The sequence below is a fragment of the Uranotaenia lowii genome, chromosome 2 (assembly GCF_029784155.1).
Source record: "Uranotaenia lowii strain MFRU-FL chromosome 2, ASM2978415v1, whole genome shotgun sequence".
NCBI lineage: Eukaryota > Metazoa > Arthropoda > Insecta > Diptera > Culicidae > Uranotaenia > Uranotaenia lowii.
In genome coordinates, this window is record NC_073692.1 from 240035095 (window position 1) to 240052362 (window position 17268).

Consider the following 17268-nt stretch of genomic DNA (forward strand, 5'->3'; position numbering starts at 1 on the left):
TTTGACCAGATCTTCTCCTTCTATTTGCAAAATCAAACGAAAATTTCAATTGGGTCATTAGAACTATGTATCTCGCGTACAAATAATTTATTTTGAACTAATTTTGTCACAATAAACATAAGATAAGATTTTTTGGAAACATTAAACATGAATCTGAATCGGTTGATGTGTTTCGATTGAATAAAAACTGTTTTCCATGTGTTTTTTTTATTTTGATGGAACTATTTGGGATAATTATGAAACAACATGCCCTACTTTCGCTAAGTTTTATGATTAAACTGCCTGGATCTACCCAGCCCGGAAACTTGAGGGAAAATATCTAGTAATTATCCAGTTTATTGTTCTTGATTTTCAGGTTGAACCATATTTACACACTACCAAAAAAATCTGTAAAATTACATCACATATGATGTAAATAAAAAGAAGCATCATATATGACGGAATCTTCAGTGCAAGATGGATATTACACGCTTGTAAAATTTGCAGACGTGTAATTTAAAAGTGATGTAATGTTTACACCACTGAATTAAAAGAACGTTCCAATTGGATTTTTTTTGTTTACTTTCTAGTAATATGATTCAAAGAAGATATCTCAATAAAAAAAACAATCTTTTTGTACACACCAGATTACATTTATTTTAAACCTAATTTTTTACTGATTTTTCACATAACAACTCAGTACAAGTAGTGTTTCTTTCAACAAACTTCTCTTTCGTAAAAATTTATTGCTGGTCCCAACGTTTTTAAACCTAAGAAATTTTTTTAACCTCCACAATACCTGGCCCGAGATTCGAAATTGCCTGCCACTTTAGCCACTTTTTTTGATCTGCCACTTTTGCCAACCATGGCTACGATCGTCGCCATTTCCATCTGGCGAAGCCTTTCCCGGAATGGACTTTGCGAATCTGTTATAATGAAAACAAATTGTTTGAAGCATATTTAGCTTTATCTAACCACTTATTCTAAAAACTAACCATTCCACAATGAACGCACAATCAAACAACACGGCAGCGCAAACATCCGGCAGGTCAAAAAACTTACGACTTGCTTTCGTGTTTGTTTTTTTTGTTTCATTTTCAGTGCTGTCAAGGATTCAATCATTTCAAATTTACAATAGAAAATCGTGTTCCGTGTCATGTAAGATTCAATTCTTGAATCTTCAGAGTTGTTAAGGATTCAGTTTTTGTAATTTTCTGTGACATGTAATATTTCGCACTACGAAACAATCAATAAAATTACATCACATATGATGTAAATAAAAAGAAGCATCATAAGTGACGGAAATTTACAGTATGAAATCGCGTTCAATGTCATGTAATATTAAGAGTTTTCAATTTCAGTGCTTTTAAGGATTCAGATTTTTTTTCTGTGTAGTATAGAATCCTGCTAAAAATCCTGTAAAATTGAAACATAAGAAATACCAGAATCGAAAAATGTGAAACAATTTTATCATTCACAATTTTATTTAAATTTACAAGTTCAATTACAAATAAATAATTGAAATAAGATTCATATTGAAAACCATAAATTTAGAATCAAACAAAACATTTCTGGTTAAGGGTTTTGATACAAATTTCGTTTTTGGGTTTCAAATTCAAAGGATTACTTTTCTGGAATTTAGATTAAGATTTTGATTTTGGGTTTAAAATGCAGGATTACTTGGAAATAAAATTCAAAGTTTGTATTCAAATTTAGCTTAAATTGAAGTTTTATAATCAATATTAAAATATCAATGTTAAAATTTGACTAAGGATTCAAATTGAAGGAGATTTCAGTTTCATAACTTTGATTCTTGATTTAAAATTAAAAAAATAATAAATTCAATCAAAGTCAGTTTAGAAACACAAAGTTGGTGAAAATCACATATAAAAAAATCTGGATTTATTTCAAAGAAATTGTTTTTGAAAAATCTAGATTTGAATTTTGAATACTTGAATCACAGGATTTAAATTATTAAATATGAAATATATAATAAATGATAATTTTTGAACATGTTTTTTATCCTCCTGGAAATTTTATTTAAAATTATTTACATATATTGCAGACTCTTTGAAATCAAAGGTTCTAACTAAAATCTTTAATTTTAATCGAGTTTACAAGAGTAGAAAATAAAGCTTAGTTCTTTTAGAAATGGGACAGTTACGAATGCCTGTATCTCAAAAACCATTCGTTGGAACCAAATACTTTCTATGAAGAAAAAGAAGGTAATGTTATGATCTTTCATGAAAAAATTTGAAAAAAAATATTTACCGTTTTTTGTTAAAGAAATTTCTACTTTATTCTTGGTATCTCCCATTGGCCGGCGCACACTTTTTTCGGTCATGGTATTAATCAGTTTCTGCAACTTATACTTCGTAAAATCTATATTTTAGGTGGCTTCACTCTCCTTCTTCAATTTCTGATACTTTATGGTCCAATACTTCTCTGGAAACTGGAAACTGAAAGCATTTTAGTGGATACAGTTGTTTCGAAATGAACAAATTTGATTATTTTTGACCACATTTTTGAACGTTTTTTTTTCGGTACCGGTTTTACAGCTTAAGAGCTTTGGAACTATCAAAAAATGGTTGTTTGAGGTTGGATTTCTATGAGTCATCACTAGGCAACACTTTCAACTTATCGGAGAAAATTGTGTTGGACATTTCAGCGATCTACCTTTAGTTTTTCGTTTATTGAAAATTAAAAATGCTGATATGAGACTTGACTTCCTTGATGATCCTTAACCGTTGTTGCCGATCATGTGCTTCACTCCAATGCTTGATTTGAACACTGCGACTAGAAAATTTTTCTCGTAAATCAAAAGTAAAATAACAGAACTAAATTTTTTGCTCTATTTACATCTCCACTACTTGCATACAAATTAGGGCTTGCCGCTGAGCCGCAATATCCGCTCCTTCAAGGATCCTGCCTTGAGCTTGCCCGTTGAGGATTGCTTTGCCGGTGACCGTTTCACTTTCTTCAACCTTTAGAAAAAAGAAAAGCAGTGATTACACGTGGGTAGGTTAACAATTTTTCAGCGCAATACGAAACGTACAACTCATTCGACAGGTGTAAAATTTCCTTCTTGAAGATGCTTTCAAAGTCCTGCGAAAATGGCATCCAGAGCTCGAAAAACTGTTCTGGTTTACATTCGATCAAAGTACCGGTCTTGGGTGCGAACTTGTAGAATATTAAGGTCCCGACGAATGTTTTCCGGCACTCGTCCAATTTCCGGAATTGCCTTTCTATCCGTTTGGTCGCCATTTCAATGAAGGACTCCATTTTTTCCTTAAACGGTTGGATGTTGCTTTCGTCGGACTGGGCAATTACGATGTCCGTTATCCTTCGGCATCCTGTAAGAAAGAAGGGGTAATAATTTTCACTCTTGTGAAAGCTAGTAAACGCGATTTTTTTTTTGTATTTCAATTAATTAAAGTAATTTTTTGGCTCCAAAAATTATTTCTTCAACGTTTCGTTACTCACGACATAATCAAAAACACTATTTGATACACAAATCATATGATATTATATGAATTAAACAAAACTACAAAATGGTAAATAATACAACTACAAAACACATAACTGACAAAATATCATAAAAATGAGTATGAGCAATCGGGGAATTAAAACAAGTTTTTTAATTGATAACACAAAAAAAAACTTGGGCCATCTATAGTAATTTTTGTAATTTTACTGTGACTTTTTCCATTAGTTTTAATAAGCGGAAATCGGGTACCCAACCTCGGTGGATGCTAAATGAGAGAGGGGGCTCCGTACGCGTCTGTTCTCCATGTCAGGGGCCGCGTGCGGAGGGCAACAACGTCCTGCATGGTGGTGTTCGGGACTCAAAACAGCAACCTCACGACGGTCTTCCTGCGAGATAATGGGGTTAGCTGCGGGCCTTGCGAGCCCGTGACTGAGAAAAAACCAGCAACGAGTAATGAACAAGAAATTTCGGATGGAAATCCGCAAAGACCCACGCGAAGAAAACGGGCCAGCGATTGGAATCTTGGAACATGGAACTGCCGACCTCTAAATTTAATGGAAAATACCGACGTGCTCTCCAGCGAAATGAAATGCTTGGGACCTTGGGACAGTTTTTATAGAGATGTAAAAGATGCAAAAGCGCGTGATCGCGTGGTGGCTGATAGACCAACGAATGTGCCGATTGAGAATCAAGGGCTCTTCAACATCAGCATCATCAACGTGCACTGCCCTCACCTCGGAAGTACCTGTGACGACCACTGCCCAAAACATGATATCAAGATCGTCATCGAGGATTTTAACGCTCAGGTCGGCCAGAAGGAGGAATTCAAACCGACAATTGGAACTTAAAGCGCGCGCCACCTGGCCAACGAAAACGGCATATGACTCATAGATTCCGCCGCCTTGAAACGAATGGCCGTACGTAGTACCTTTTTCCAGCACCACCTCCCACACAAGCACACCTAGAGATCACCGTACCAAACATAATCACAGATCGACCAGCCGGTACTTCTTGGACACCATCGACGTCAGATCCTGTCGACGCGCCAACATCGAGTCAGACCACTATCTGGTGATGGTGAAGATATGCCCAAAACTGTCCGTAGTGAACAACATGCGGCATACGACAACAATGACGCCCGCCTCGGTTAAATATCGCACGACTGAAGTAACTCGAGGTAGCGGCAGACTATGCGCAATCGTTCGAAGAAGCCTATCCGGCAGAGGGCGAGCACCTCTCGAGGACTGTAGGGATACCATCAAGACAGCCATCAACAGCGTTTCGGAGAACGTCATCGGGCATGTGGAACGAACACGACGGAACGACTGGTTCGACGAGGAGTGTAGGAGGGTGATGGACGAAACGTGGAAAATCATCGACAGCGGAAGAGGCAGAGAATCCTAAATTTCTAGAAGTAAAAGCGCCGCCTGCAGGAGGAGCTGGAGCAGCTGCATCGTTCCCAGGAAATACGAAAGTTTTATCAAGAGCTAAACCCATCCCGCAAAGGCTTCGTGCCGCAAGCCGAAATGTGCTGGATTGGTCGATTGGGTTTGGCCGATTGCCTACACCGGTTGATGGTCCGGATCTGAACAGCTACCGGAGGAGTAGAAGTGGAGGGTAACATGCCCTATTTACAAGAAGGGCGACAGATTCTTGGGAAGTCATCAGGCCGGCTTCATGGAGGGACGGTCTACGACGGACCAGATCTTAACACTACGGCAAATCTTCCAAAATGTCGTGAACACCAAGTCCCTACGCACCATCTATTCATCGACTTCAAAGCCGCATAGGACAAGATCGACCGTGGCGAGCTGTGGGAAATCATGGACGAGAACGGCTTCTCCGGTAAGCTGACCAGACTGATCGAGGCGACGATTGATGGAACGCTGTGCTGTGTGTGGGTTTCGGCTTTGGTCTATCTGCATGATGTACAACGTGGCATTAGAAGGTGTTATTCGATGAGCGGTGGGCGAAATGCGGGGCACGATCTTCAACAGATCTAGTCAACTTATCTGCTTTGCCGATTAAATTGATATAGTAGGCAGATCATCTGCGGGAATGGAGGAGATCTACCGCAAACTGAAACGCGGAAGGATTGGGTTGATGTTTAATTCTTCCAAGACGAATTATATGCTGGCCTGCGCTTCCGAGACCGACCGAACCCACTTGTCCAGTAATAAATAGATCACGATCGATGGCGACTAGCTGGAGATAGGCTCAGTGGTGACCGCATTTGACCGCAGACAATGACACCAGCCGTGGGATCCGGCGGCGAATAATCAGTGAAGCCTTGCCTACTATCGACTCCACAAGCAACTGCGGTCGAGAAGACTTAGTCCCCGCACAAAGTGTAACCTGTACACGACGCTAATTAGACCGGTTGTCATCTACGGGCACGAGACATGGATATTGCTCAAGGAGGACCTTAGGACACTCGAAGTATTCGAGCGATGAGTGTTAAGAACAATCTTCGGTGGTGTGCATTAGAACGGAGAGTAGAGGCGCAGGTTGAACCATGACCTAGCGCGACTTTACGGCGATCCCAGTATCCAATAATAACAATGTCAAAAAGGCTCAATAAGTAATGAAATTGGTTTCTAAAACCATTGTTTTAACTTGTGACCATCACATAAACTCGAAGAAATAATTAATTTTCCCGAAACGATTCAAATTAAATTAGAATCAAAGTATCGATTCAATGCTATCTCCGGCAAGTCATCAATAAACTATTTAAAAAGATGTTCCTTATTCTGAACTAAACATTTGTTTGAAAATAAATTTCAAGCAATCAGGTTTACAAATGCGAATTAAATCTTCGAATAAAATCGGAAATTAAAGCTTCGGACATAAGATCGAAGAAAAAAAACACTAAACTAAATCGGAAATTAAAAATAAATTTCAGATCAAGTAGGTAATAAATAAATAATGAATAAAAGTTTTTCGAGCAAAATGATAAAAATTGTTGTTTATGAATCGTTTTAATAAGCATTCCATTTCTTCATTTTCAATTAAAGGTTTTGAATTTGAAGAAATATTTAATCAAGATTTAAATTGTGAATTCTTGATAAGGAAAAAAACCATTGAACTGAATCCATTAGAAAATCAAAATCAGAATATAATCCTTTTTATATTCAAATTCTTCCAGTTATCAAAAAAAAAAAAAAAAGTATAAAAAAGATATTTTTTAAGTTCACAATAATAATTTCGTTTATTTATAAACGAATAACATAATGTTTTAAAAACACAAAAATACAGAATTTAATAAGAATGAGTAAAGAAAAAAAACTGATTTATGAAGAATGATTATGATGATGAAAATATGACTACAAGCATCTCCGACTATTTTGAAGAAATTAAATCAAAGATTTTATTTCATTTAAAAAAAATGTTGAAACCTGCTTTTGTTTCTTTATATTTAAAATATCTGAAATTCAATCCGGTTTGAATGGAGGAAAACGAACAAGTAGAGGACTTCTTAACTTTTTTGCCGACATTAAAATTACTTGCGATCTTGGGGAATGTTGATAATTGATTTGAAACCTTTATTTTATTTTTTTTATATTTCAAAGTTTTGTAAAAAAATCAAAAAAGAAAACTTCTTGAAGGATTTTTACCTATCTTCAAAAGTGATTTAAAAAAAAAAACCTGTTAAACAAAAAAACTAAATTATTTGAAATTAGTCAAATCAAGCTCTTAAATTTCTTACACTTTGGAAAAATGTGAATTTTTAAGTCTAGAGTAATTTATCAAAACTTTTTGGAATGTGGAGTTTAGGATTCAGAAGAATGAGAAAAACAAAATATATTTAGGGAAATAGGAATTGAAATTGGTTACTTGAGAAATATTTCATATAAGTCTAAAGTTTGGAATGACATCATCTATTTTTTTAAATCAAAATGATTAGTTATAAAGTAATGGAATCTAGGTTTTGATTTTATTTTTCTAATTCGGTTGACTATCGTGAGTATTCAACTGAGTATTCAACACCTGTCATATGGCTACCAACGTGTGATGTGTAATCATCGAATTTAAAAGTTCAAATGGTATGTTTCAAATTTCGAACTTGTTCGGTATACTTCTTAGTAGAAATCCATTTTAAACACGAGGTAGGGTGTTTGTGTGTCAAGATTATAGTTTCAATACTAAAAGTAAACTGAATTGCAAAATGTAAACTGAATCTACAATAAAAAATTAGTTTCAATTCGTGAATGTCATGTAGAGTCGTAAAATGAAATGTCTTAGGCCTATTGAAAAGAGCGACTTAAGGCTAAATTCCGCCGGAGGCGAACCGTTTTTCCGACATGTTTGTTAACATTTATTTTTTAACACCTCTTGAGATCAAGTGATTTCCCAGTAAATGCGTTCCTTGTATTGAAATTTTTACTGTAGAAATTCTCTATGGTGGGGGTTGGGGGGGGGGTGCTAACTCCTAACACCCCCCCCCCCGTTCGCACGGCCTTGATTGTAGGAATATTGTTGATCAGGTTAGGTCATGAGGCGGAACACCATGTAGATGATTGGTTTTCAAACTTTTTTCACTCACCGCCTCCTTTTGCTAAATTTTCGAGTTCAACGCCCCCCCCCCCCTCACCCTTGGCAAATGTTTAGGAAATCTTGAAGAAAAAATTATAATCAGGATCGTTAAAAACCATAAACTTTTGGCTTTGTTAAGGCTTAACTCAAAATTCATTCAAATTTATATGAGGCCCAAGTAGGGGATATTAAAATTGTGAAAATGGTCGATTATTAGTTAGTAATGCCAAACGATTCTTCATATTTAAAACTATGGGCCCTATTGCATAAAACGAGTCGAGTAACTCGACTCGACTCCAGTCACTGTCGAGTTGATCGAATTAAAAACCGGATCAACTGAGTCACGAACTTTCAAGCAGTCGACTCAGTCGAGCTACTCGACTGAAGTTCGGCTCGACTCGACTACTGAAATACTAAAATGGCTCACTCGAATAAAATGGTTCGTGACTCGTCTTATGTAATACGGCCCTATGTTTCGAAATTTTTCAGATTTTAAGAATTTTATTTACATACTATTTCGTTCGAAATGATAATGCAACTCTTTGAAAAATGACCAAACATAACAACTAGAATGCTTGTTTTCTCGAAATAAGCTTTTGTGCACTCACTTCATTTGTGAGTATACACTTTAGGCTCCAAGGGCCTTACATTGCATAACCTCCAGTAATAAATTAGTTCTATGTTAAGTTTACTGAACAATAACTTAAACTGATTGATAAGTTTGTTTTAAAATAAAATCATATATCTTAAGTTTTGGTAAAAAAAATCTATGTTCACCATTAATTAGCATTTTTGAATACAAACATATTATCAAGACGGGGAAATTACGTAAAAAATAGTAGTATTTCTTAATATCTGAACTTCAGTCCTGTTCAAAAATATGCAGCAAAAAAAATTCTTTCGTATTTTCTTTCCAAAAAATCTATCACTTATTCACAGTACACAGATTTTTTAGATTATTTTTTTTGCGGATTATTTGAGACAATACATTTTAAAGATTATCAAGCATTGCCATTTGAAATTTATCTTTTTAAGTAAAAATCAAAATAATCTTACAAAACAAGATCAACATATAGAGCGTATGCAAAACCTGGGACAATTTATATAAAAATCTTTGAGATACATTTTTAGAAAAAAATTATTGAGATACTGGAACGAAAATTTGCTTGCAGCTCTGTGAAATTATAGATATTTTAATCTTTTTTTAATTCGCATGGTACATCTTTATACCCGAAAACAATCAAATTTTCAAAAGGTGATGGAAAGTATTAGAGAAACATGAGGTATCAAAGAAAGAAAAAACACAAGCCGTAAATATCATGAATTTTTCGAAAAAGATACAATGGCTCACCGGCAGGACTTCAACGCCCCCCAAATTTCTGAATCGAGCTCACCGCCCCCCTGGAAGCTCTAAACGCCCCCAAGGGGGCGATAGGGACCACTTTGAAAACCACTGATGTAGATATATAAATAAATAATAAATAAATTATTATATTAAAAACCAACAGTAGTTGACATAAAGTTCTATAACTTGAAAATGTGTACAACATTTTGATTTTCACCTTTTTATTGTTTTTTGATCATTTTTGTGAAAAAATACGCAGGGTAAAGTTTAGTTATTTTAGAAATGGGACACTTTCTTTTGCTAATAGCTCGTTTACTAGTAATCGGACATTCAAAATGTTGAAAACATTTCGCTGCCTGTAAAGAGTACTATCGAACATATTTTTGTCAAAATTTAAAATTTACGCTATCTTGAGATATTCACGATGTAAGAGAAAAAAAATTATTAAAAAATAGATTTTGCCATTCCCTTGGTGTTTTGGGTCACACTATTGGCTATTGGGCTCATCTCGAGAAGCCACATAATGCACAAGTTTGAGCTAGTTAATTTTTAATTTTTTAATATTTCACAAAAGTGAATTTGTGTAAAGTTGCAGACAAGAAGTATAAAATTATTAAATTAAAAAAAAAAAATTAAAAAAATGTTAAAGTTTTTTCTCCTCTTAAAAATTAACATGTATGTATATTAGAATTACCTTCTGTTTTTGACTTCAACATATCCAGTTGCGAGCGACATTCGTCGAAATCCACCACCACTGCTCGAACCAGATCGCCAGGATCCGGTACCGGTAGCTTCACCTCATGCAGAAGGACACCATTTTTTCGGCATTCACTAATGTACGTTTTGATAACGAAGTGCAGCAGCGTTACATTATTATCCTTCGATTTTACGTCCTTAAGTTTTCCAAGAATTTCCAGCCCGAAACCGTCCGCTTGACCCCGAGTTCGATTGCCACCGTTCATGTAATTTCCGAGTGTTAAAATTATTGAGAGCAGATGCTTAAGTTCCTGACTCTCTGTCAGGAATATACAGGTATCTCTCAATATTTCTAGCTTACGAGAAACGGAAATGTAGAATTCGTCGAATTCTGCCTGGAACACAATGCACGATATTCGTTCGGAAAAGGAGTTTATGTTGGAGATGGTCAGCAGGAACTGTTCTGGTGGATCCAGAGGAATGTTTCCGTCAGCAGCTTCTTTTATCTGCGCTAGTTCTTCGTCGCTGGCCTTTATTTCCAAGATTTTTTGTAGCGCCTCTAGGCTCACTATCGACGTATCACAGTGGCAAATAGCTGACTCGATCTCATCGAAGTCTACATGCAGACTTTTGGCAAATATACCAACGTTTTGCGATCGTTTGCCTTCCAGCACTTTGACAGTTTTTTCTGGTTTTTCCATTTTTTCTCTGGGTTTTGGAATGACAACCTGACGGGAGAACAATTCGGTAAATTCTTGTAAGTTGTCTATAGCGGTTTCTTCCAACTCCTGCCAAAGCGCTGGTTTGGTACACTCGGGAAGCAACTCGCAGTCTGGTTTCGTGGCGCTACTGACTTTAGGGGCAATTATCCTTGTCCAGTAGAGGGGTTTCATGGGCTTCGGAGGCGTCACGGCGTCCTTTCGAAGATCTATGAAAGTATGTATGAATTAAAAGGTTCGCTAAAAACGATATGTGTTAAGGATGAGTACAGATTCCGTATTATCCAAACAACAAAAAAAGAGTGACTATACAAATTATAAAGTGCTTTATGTACAAGTCCAAGGAGAGCTAGGTAATTTAATTTACCCAGAAAGTACAAAAATAAGTTAATTTCGTTTTAACAGGGGAGTTTTTAATGATACATTAAAAAAATCTACCATGGTGCGGGACAGAGATTGTGTTGTTTAACTTGTCATAATTATCAAGTGGTTTAATCAACGTTATCCGAACGTTTTGATTGGAGAAGTGGTATAGAAGCTTTCCAATGCAGGTCTCAAATCATGAGAAAAATTGTTTAACCGCTCTACTCCATTGAGAAAAATTCCGCAATGGACAGCGACACGAATTTTTTGGCGGCCATTTGGCAGATCTCCAACCATATATTTTTCGATGACAAGTCTCGACTGGATGTTTCGGAGAGGAACAAGAAGAAAAATCTGAAAACATTGAAGTCCATGGCAGGAAAGCGGCAACAAGTAAGAGCGCCTTGAAAAGCGGCCGTTTTCATCCCAGAGTACTTTCATAGGTCCGACAAAGTTGATACTCTGTTTTGGTTGGATTTGAAATTATATAATTATGCCAAAAAAATGGGTGAAGGGGTCATGAAGATGGGCCCATCGGGATTCCACAGGAAGATAATCTACTAAACTTGTCGAAACTTCAATCAAAGAATTTTTGAATATTCAGGTTAAGTTTCAGGAAATAGAGAAGACCATCAAAATACGCTATTTCAAAAACCACTTGACAGATCGTCACAAAATGTTGCACATTCCTTATTTACTTTCATTCTACGGTTGAGCGTCCTGTAGTGTAGCACTCAGAGAAGCCTAAAATCAATAAACATATTTTTAACAATATCTTTTATGTGATTTAAGAACAAACTGAAGAAGAACGATTGATTGTAACTAGAACAGTGTAGAGGCTATTTTAATTTGAAAAAATATGGTTTATGGCTTCAATTGCTTCATTTTCCTAGACAACTATGTTATATCCATTCAATTAGAAAGTAGTATATTGTTTTGGGTTTACAAAAAGATAAATTGACTACCTAATAGAAAATAAAAAATATCTACTCACTACTTGTATTCAATAAGTATAAATAATAACAATTAGCAAATAAATAAAAAAATATATATTAAGAATACACTACCATAGAGAAAGCGAAAGTAACGTTAACACTAAAGAGACTCAAGTAAAAACAAAAGAGACGAATGATTCCGATTGAAATTTTCGATTTTCTGTCAAGGTCCGACCGAGCAAAAGATTCGCCAAACTGGAAAATTTGGAATAGCGAAAGCGAAAGTATCATCATTCATCATATGTTCAAACAAAAGGTAACCAAAACACAGTTTTGAACGCTGTGATAACCTACTCAAAAAACCATAAGCACTAACGACTTGTCAAATGCTATTCAACAGCTTTAGAGCTTTTCCGCTCTCTCTTAGCACTACGTACGAACCAGGTTTGGCGAAATAAACTGCTATTTTAGTGCTCATGGTCACTTAGGTATGTACTGCTTCAATGACGGAACCAGCGATTTAATCATTCAACCGAAAAAGAATCGCATAATATCTGGTTCTATCTATCCCGTAGGTACCTTCCGTCGAAAAACCTCGTTCAAGATTCCATTAAAGTTGGACGCTGGAAACAGTTGATACAGGAAGACAAAACGCCTCCGCTGTTCTAGTGCTGATAATGACATAAAAACAGTTCAGATGAAAATTTCTAGCAAACTAGGCGAAAAATCACTTCCGAAATGATAAACGTAACAAAACTAAAGTCACGTTAAGTTTGAAGCATCCAACCTCGGTGTATGCTTTGGTCGCATGCAGACTAAGAAGGTGGCCGCACGCGTCTGTACTCCAGGTCAGGGGCGGCTCAAACAGCGTCTGTCTCGCAGCGAGCGACTGAATTTATAAAATGCGGCTCCCACCAGCTAAGTCTTTCTTGGTGTCCGCAACAAACGAAGCGCAGACATTGCATCTGACCATCACCTCGTCCTTGGTGAGTTATGACTGAGAGTTGCGCGTGTCCAGCGCAGCCTGGACAAACTTCCTAGCCGAAGAGGGAGAAAGAGCCGCCGCCAGTGGAAATATTCGATTACTTTATGGCATTCCTCGTCGCCTTAGTGGTGCAAGGAAGACAAGAATGCCGCTTAAAGACCGAGAAGGTCAGATATTGACCTATCGAACATATCAGCTCAAATGTTGCATTGAAAATTTTGAACAATATTTCCGAGTCACAAATAGCGATGGCCAACAGAACCCGCAGCTCAAGGCGCCAACAGTAAGTCGCATAAATGGCGTCAACTCGGAAGCGCCCTCGCTGGTTGAAATTGAAGCGGCAATCAAAGACATGAAATCCAACAAAGCGCCTGGGATCGATTGCATCCTGTTGAAATGCTGAAAGCCGACTCTGCCTTGTCAGCACAAATGTTCACGTCTTTTCGCTAACATCTGGGATACTTCAACATTCCCGGCCGACTGGATGCAGGGTATTCTCGTAAAGGTCCCGAACAAAGGTGACCTGACAGAGTGCGGTATCTAGCAGGGCATAACGTTGATCTGTACAACCCTTAAAATACTCTGCAAAGTGATACTGAACAGGATCTATGAGAAGATTGACGCTACACTTTGACAGTTGGATTCCGATCTGGACGATCAAGTTTGGACCACATCACAACGCTACGAATACCTAATACTGGAACAAATCAACGAATTCGATGACTCTCTTCTGCTGGTGTTAGTTGATTTCGAAAAAGAATTTGATCGACTGAATTATATCTGGGCTGCTCTTAGACGACGAGGCGTCCCAGTAAAACTAGTACGTCTCATCGAAGCACAGTAAGAGGCATTTTGTGCAAGGTCTTGCACAACGGTGTCTTGTCCAATCCAATCCCGGTAACTGCTGGAGTAAGACAAGGATGTATTTTATCACCGCTGCTGTTTCTCATCGTAATGGATAATATCTCGACTGGATCGATTGATTGTAGACCAAACCGAGGATTGCCGGGGAATCCTTCGACAATGGAGCAGCTAAAAGACTTTGACCTGCGGTCGATATTGTTTTGCTCGCCTAAAGACAACAAGACAAGCAGAGCAAACTCGACGACCTCAACAAAAGCTACAAGGCATCCGGTCTCAAAATCAATGTCGGAAAGACCAAATCGATGGATATCAACTCAGAGGATCGTTCAAATTTCGTGGTATCTGGGCAATAAGCTGAGAAAGTGGACTGCTTTCAGTATCTTGGTAGCCAGGTAACGCCTGATGGTGGTATCAAGAAAGACATCGAAAGCCGGATCAGAAAGGCCCGATTTGCGTTTGCGAGTCTCCGGAACATCTGGCGGTCACGCCAGATCCGAATCTTCAACTCAAACGTCAAATCCGTATCGTTGTTCGAGTGTCAAACTTGGTGCACATATGCGGTCGCGACGCGAATACTGCAAGTATTTGTGAATCGCTGCCTGCGGAGTATCACCCGCGCTTGGTTGCCTGGCAACTGGATCCCAAATGCATCGTCGGTGTCATCAAAGGGCGTTAGAAATCGAGATTGGGAACGTAAGTGGAGATGGATTGGGCACACGCTGCGATAAGATAAAAACGGATTTTCAGAGAGGCCCTTGAATGGAATCCAGAGGGACATCGAAGAAGAGGCAGACCCAAAAACTCGTAGCGGCGAAGCCTAGGCGCCGAAATCCGACCTATCGACGAGACCCTTGACTGGGACGACGAGTAAAGACGCTGGTTCCGGATCGTCAACAGTGGAGGTCTTTAACCACGGCCCTATGCGCCGGAGAATCGACACGTGATCATTAAGAGCACCTGTATCCGTGGTCCAAACAGCCGGTTTAGAACTGGTATAACGATTGCTCCAAAATTGATGAAATTTGGATCCAACTTGACGCAGTTCTAATCCGTTTGACAGTTAATGAAACACGAGTGGGGTTGCCCATTTTTTCACTGGATTGGATCTTATTTCGTTGGTTCAATTCTTGTATAAATTAGACCCAAGAATAGATCACGGATACAGATGCTCTAAGTAAGAAATTAATTTTGAAGCAAAGACAGCGATGTGCTCAACTGACAGCGGGGTTGCTATATGATTTATTTTGAGAGGAATCAGATTGCGTCTCATTTGTTTCTATTCTAGTCTCTTTAATTAAAACCAACTAAAGTATTTTGAAAGGTTTTTTTTTGAAAATTAATAGCACTAAATTACAGCTGAGCAAAGGAGCCACCTATAACTTGGTCAAAATTGCTAATACAAAAGAATATGTAGTTAAAATTGCGTATTGAGCAAACCGAAAGGAAAAAAAACTCGCGCTTACTATTCGCCTGATGCCATCCGCCGGGCGTGGGTGTCGGTAATGGTAATGGTGGCGGCAACACTGGCGTGGCTTGCGGCGCCCCACTAGTTATGGTGGGACAATGGCCACTGATCTGATTGTTGCTAACGGAAGAAGGAGTAGGTGACGATAATTTACCTGATCCCCAGTTTTGGGCGGGAGGTGGAGGTGGCGGTGCTCCTGTTGTTGCGGTCGTTGCAAAGGGTAGTGGCGGAGGGGGAGGAGGAGGTGGAAGAATGGTGCTGATAGTAGAAGATGCCGGTTGAGGTGGCGGAGGAGGTGGTGGGGGAGGTAGACAAGGTGCAGGAGGAGGAGGGGGAGGAGGTGGTGCAATCACTGGTTCTGAAGGGGAGTATGTTTGAGTTTCCTGGTGCGTTTGTTTGGTTTGAGATGTTATCTCTCCTTCCGGATCCGGGACTAGGTCATTTCCGGTTGAGTAGGAACTGGTTTCGTTAGTGTGCGACGCTGTTCGCTTACAGCAGTTTTGACAAATATACACCGCACCCTGAGACTCGTTAATGTTATTATTATTGAACACAGTGCCGTTAGTGAGATTCGGTAAGGAACAACTGCGCGGGTCAATAGAACTAGTATTAGGTTGCAAGTTTGTGTTAACGGTGTTGGAATCACTTCCGGTTGATGCTTTTTTTGTTATACATTGCTGTTCCACTTCTTCTGGACAAATAAAAGGGGGCGGTGTTGGTGGTGATACACTTTTCTGCACTTCTTTATCATTTTGGCTCGAAGGATTGACGGTCACATCGCTCTCCTTCAGCAATTCACTTAATATGTTCGTTCGATTCTTGGCTTGCACAATATCCGTTAGATTGTTTTCGGCAGAGAATGTACGTAGCATGTTAATAACATCATTTAACGATTCACATTCAGCCACTTTACGCTTAATTTCTTCTAAACTGCTCTCTGTCCGGATTTTTTTTGAAGGAGTTAGTTCTGAGCTTGGTGAACTTGTTTTATCAACGCTAGGACTGTCAATTTCTTGAATTAGTTCGGACGCTTCTGGTGGGTTGGGAATAGCATTTGATACCGTTTCTGCTTCCGCCTCCGGAGCAGATGCAGCATGCGGCCAAACTACGTGCGCTTCAAGCCGCCCAGGAGTCAACGGCACAGGAGATGGAGCTTTGGTGTGTGTCCACTGGTACATTAAATTTGGCTGCAATAGATTGAATAAATAAATTAAATTTGCCGCTGATTCGTGTTCGGTTCAAACGAGGTGCTGATTTTTTTTTTACTTGAGATGATATAGTGCACTCGTACCTTCTTACAAACGTGAAGTATTGCTGAGCCGAAGGCGCGCATTTTCGAGATTATTGTTTTAGTACCGAGTACCTAACTAGTTGAGCATTCAGCCGAAACAAATCCGGAAAAAGACGCGATTCTGTTCGGTGTTATCAGAAACCGTTCGTCTTTTGAATGATTCTTTTGAAAAAACTTGAATAAGTTTTATGAACTACCCATACAGCCAAAAATTAAAAAAATACAACTATATGGGTGTGGCTTTTGTAAAGCCAATTCACAAAGATGAAATTTTAAATTATTTCTATTTGATTAAAAAAAAAGGAGTGTGAAGTTGAGCTTTTTCGGTATAAGTTTTGATTCCTTCATCGGAATAGTGATTCTCAATCTAGAGATATATTGGGATCAATGTAAAATATAGCAGATCTACTGGTTTTCATTTTTTTTCGCGGACTATGTTCATTCACTTCGACTCGTGATGGTGTTTACAAAAAGTTTGTTGGAGTTTTCGATAGTTGTTAGCATACGGTTGCCAGATTGCCCGATGTTATCGTAGTTTGCCCGGATTTTTAATACGAAATATGGGAACAGTGCGGCCAGGCCTGGGTGCCTGGATTTCATTAAAAA

The 17268-nt window shown here is 38.3% G+C and overlaps 1 protein-coding gene across 6 annotated transcripts in view; it reads right to left on the bottom strand.

Annotated features, from left to right (window-relative positions):
* Nucleotides 1–641: 641 nt before the first annotated feature.
* The window catches only part of LOC129744285 (protein cappuccino), a 54975-nt gene continuing 38348 nt past the window's right edge, over nt 642–17268 (bottom strand). For 2 of the 6 annotated variants that reach the window (XM_055736731.1, XM_055736734.1), the window contains 4 exons: nt 15370–16558; nt 10039–10968; nt 3035–3332; nt 1987–2963 (listed from right to left, as the gene is read on the bottom strand). In XM_055736731.1, coding sequence (XP_055592706.1) covers nt 2861–2963; nt 3035–3332; nt 10039–10968; nt 15370–16558 — 2520 coding nt within the window. In that variant the 3' untranslated portion in view covers nt 1987–2860. Of the gene's footprint in view, nt 906–1983; nt 2964–3034; nt 3333–10038; nt 10969–15369; nt 16559–17268 lie in introns of those variants that run through there. The other 4 variants (XR_008736874.1, XM_055736732.1, XM_055736733.1 and 1 more) reach the window with 4 other exon arrangements.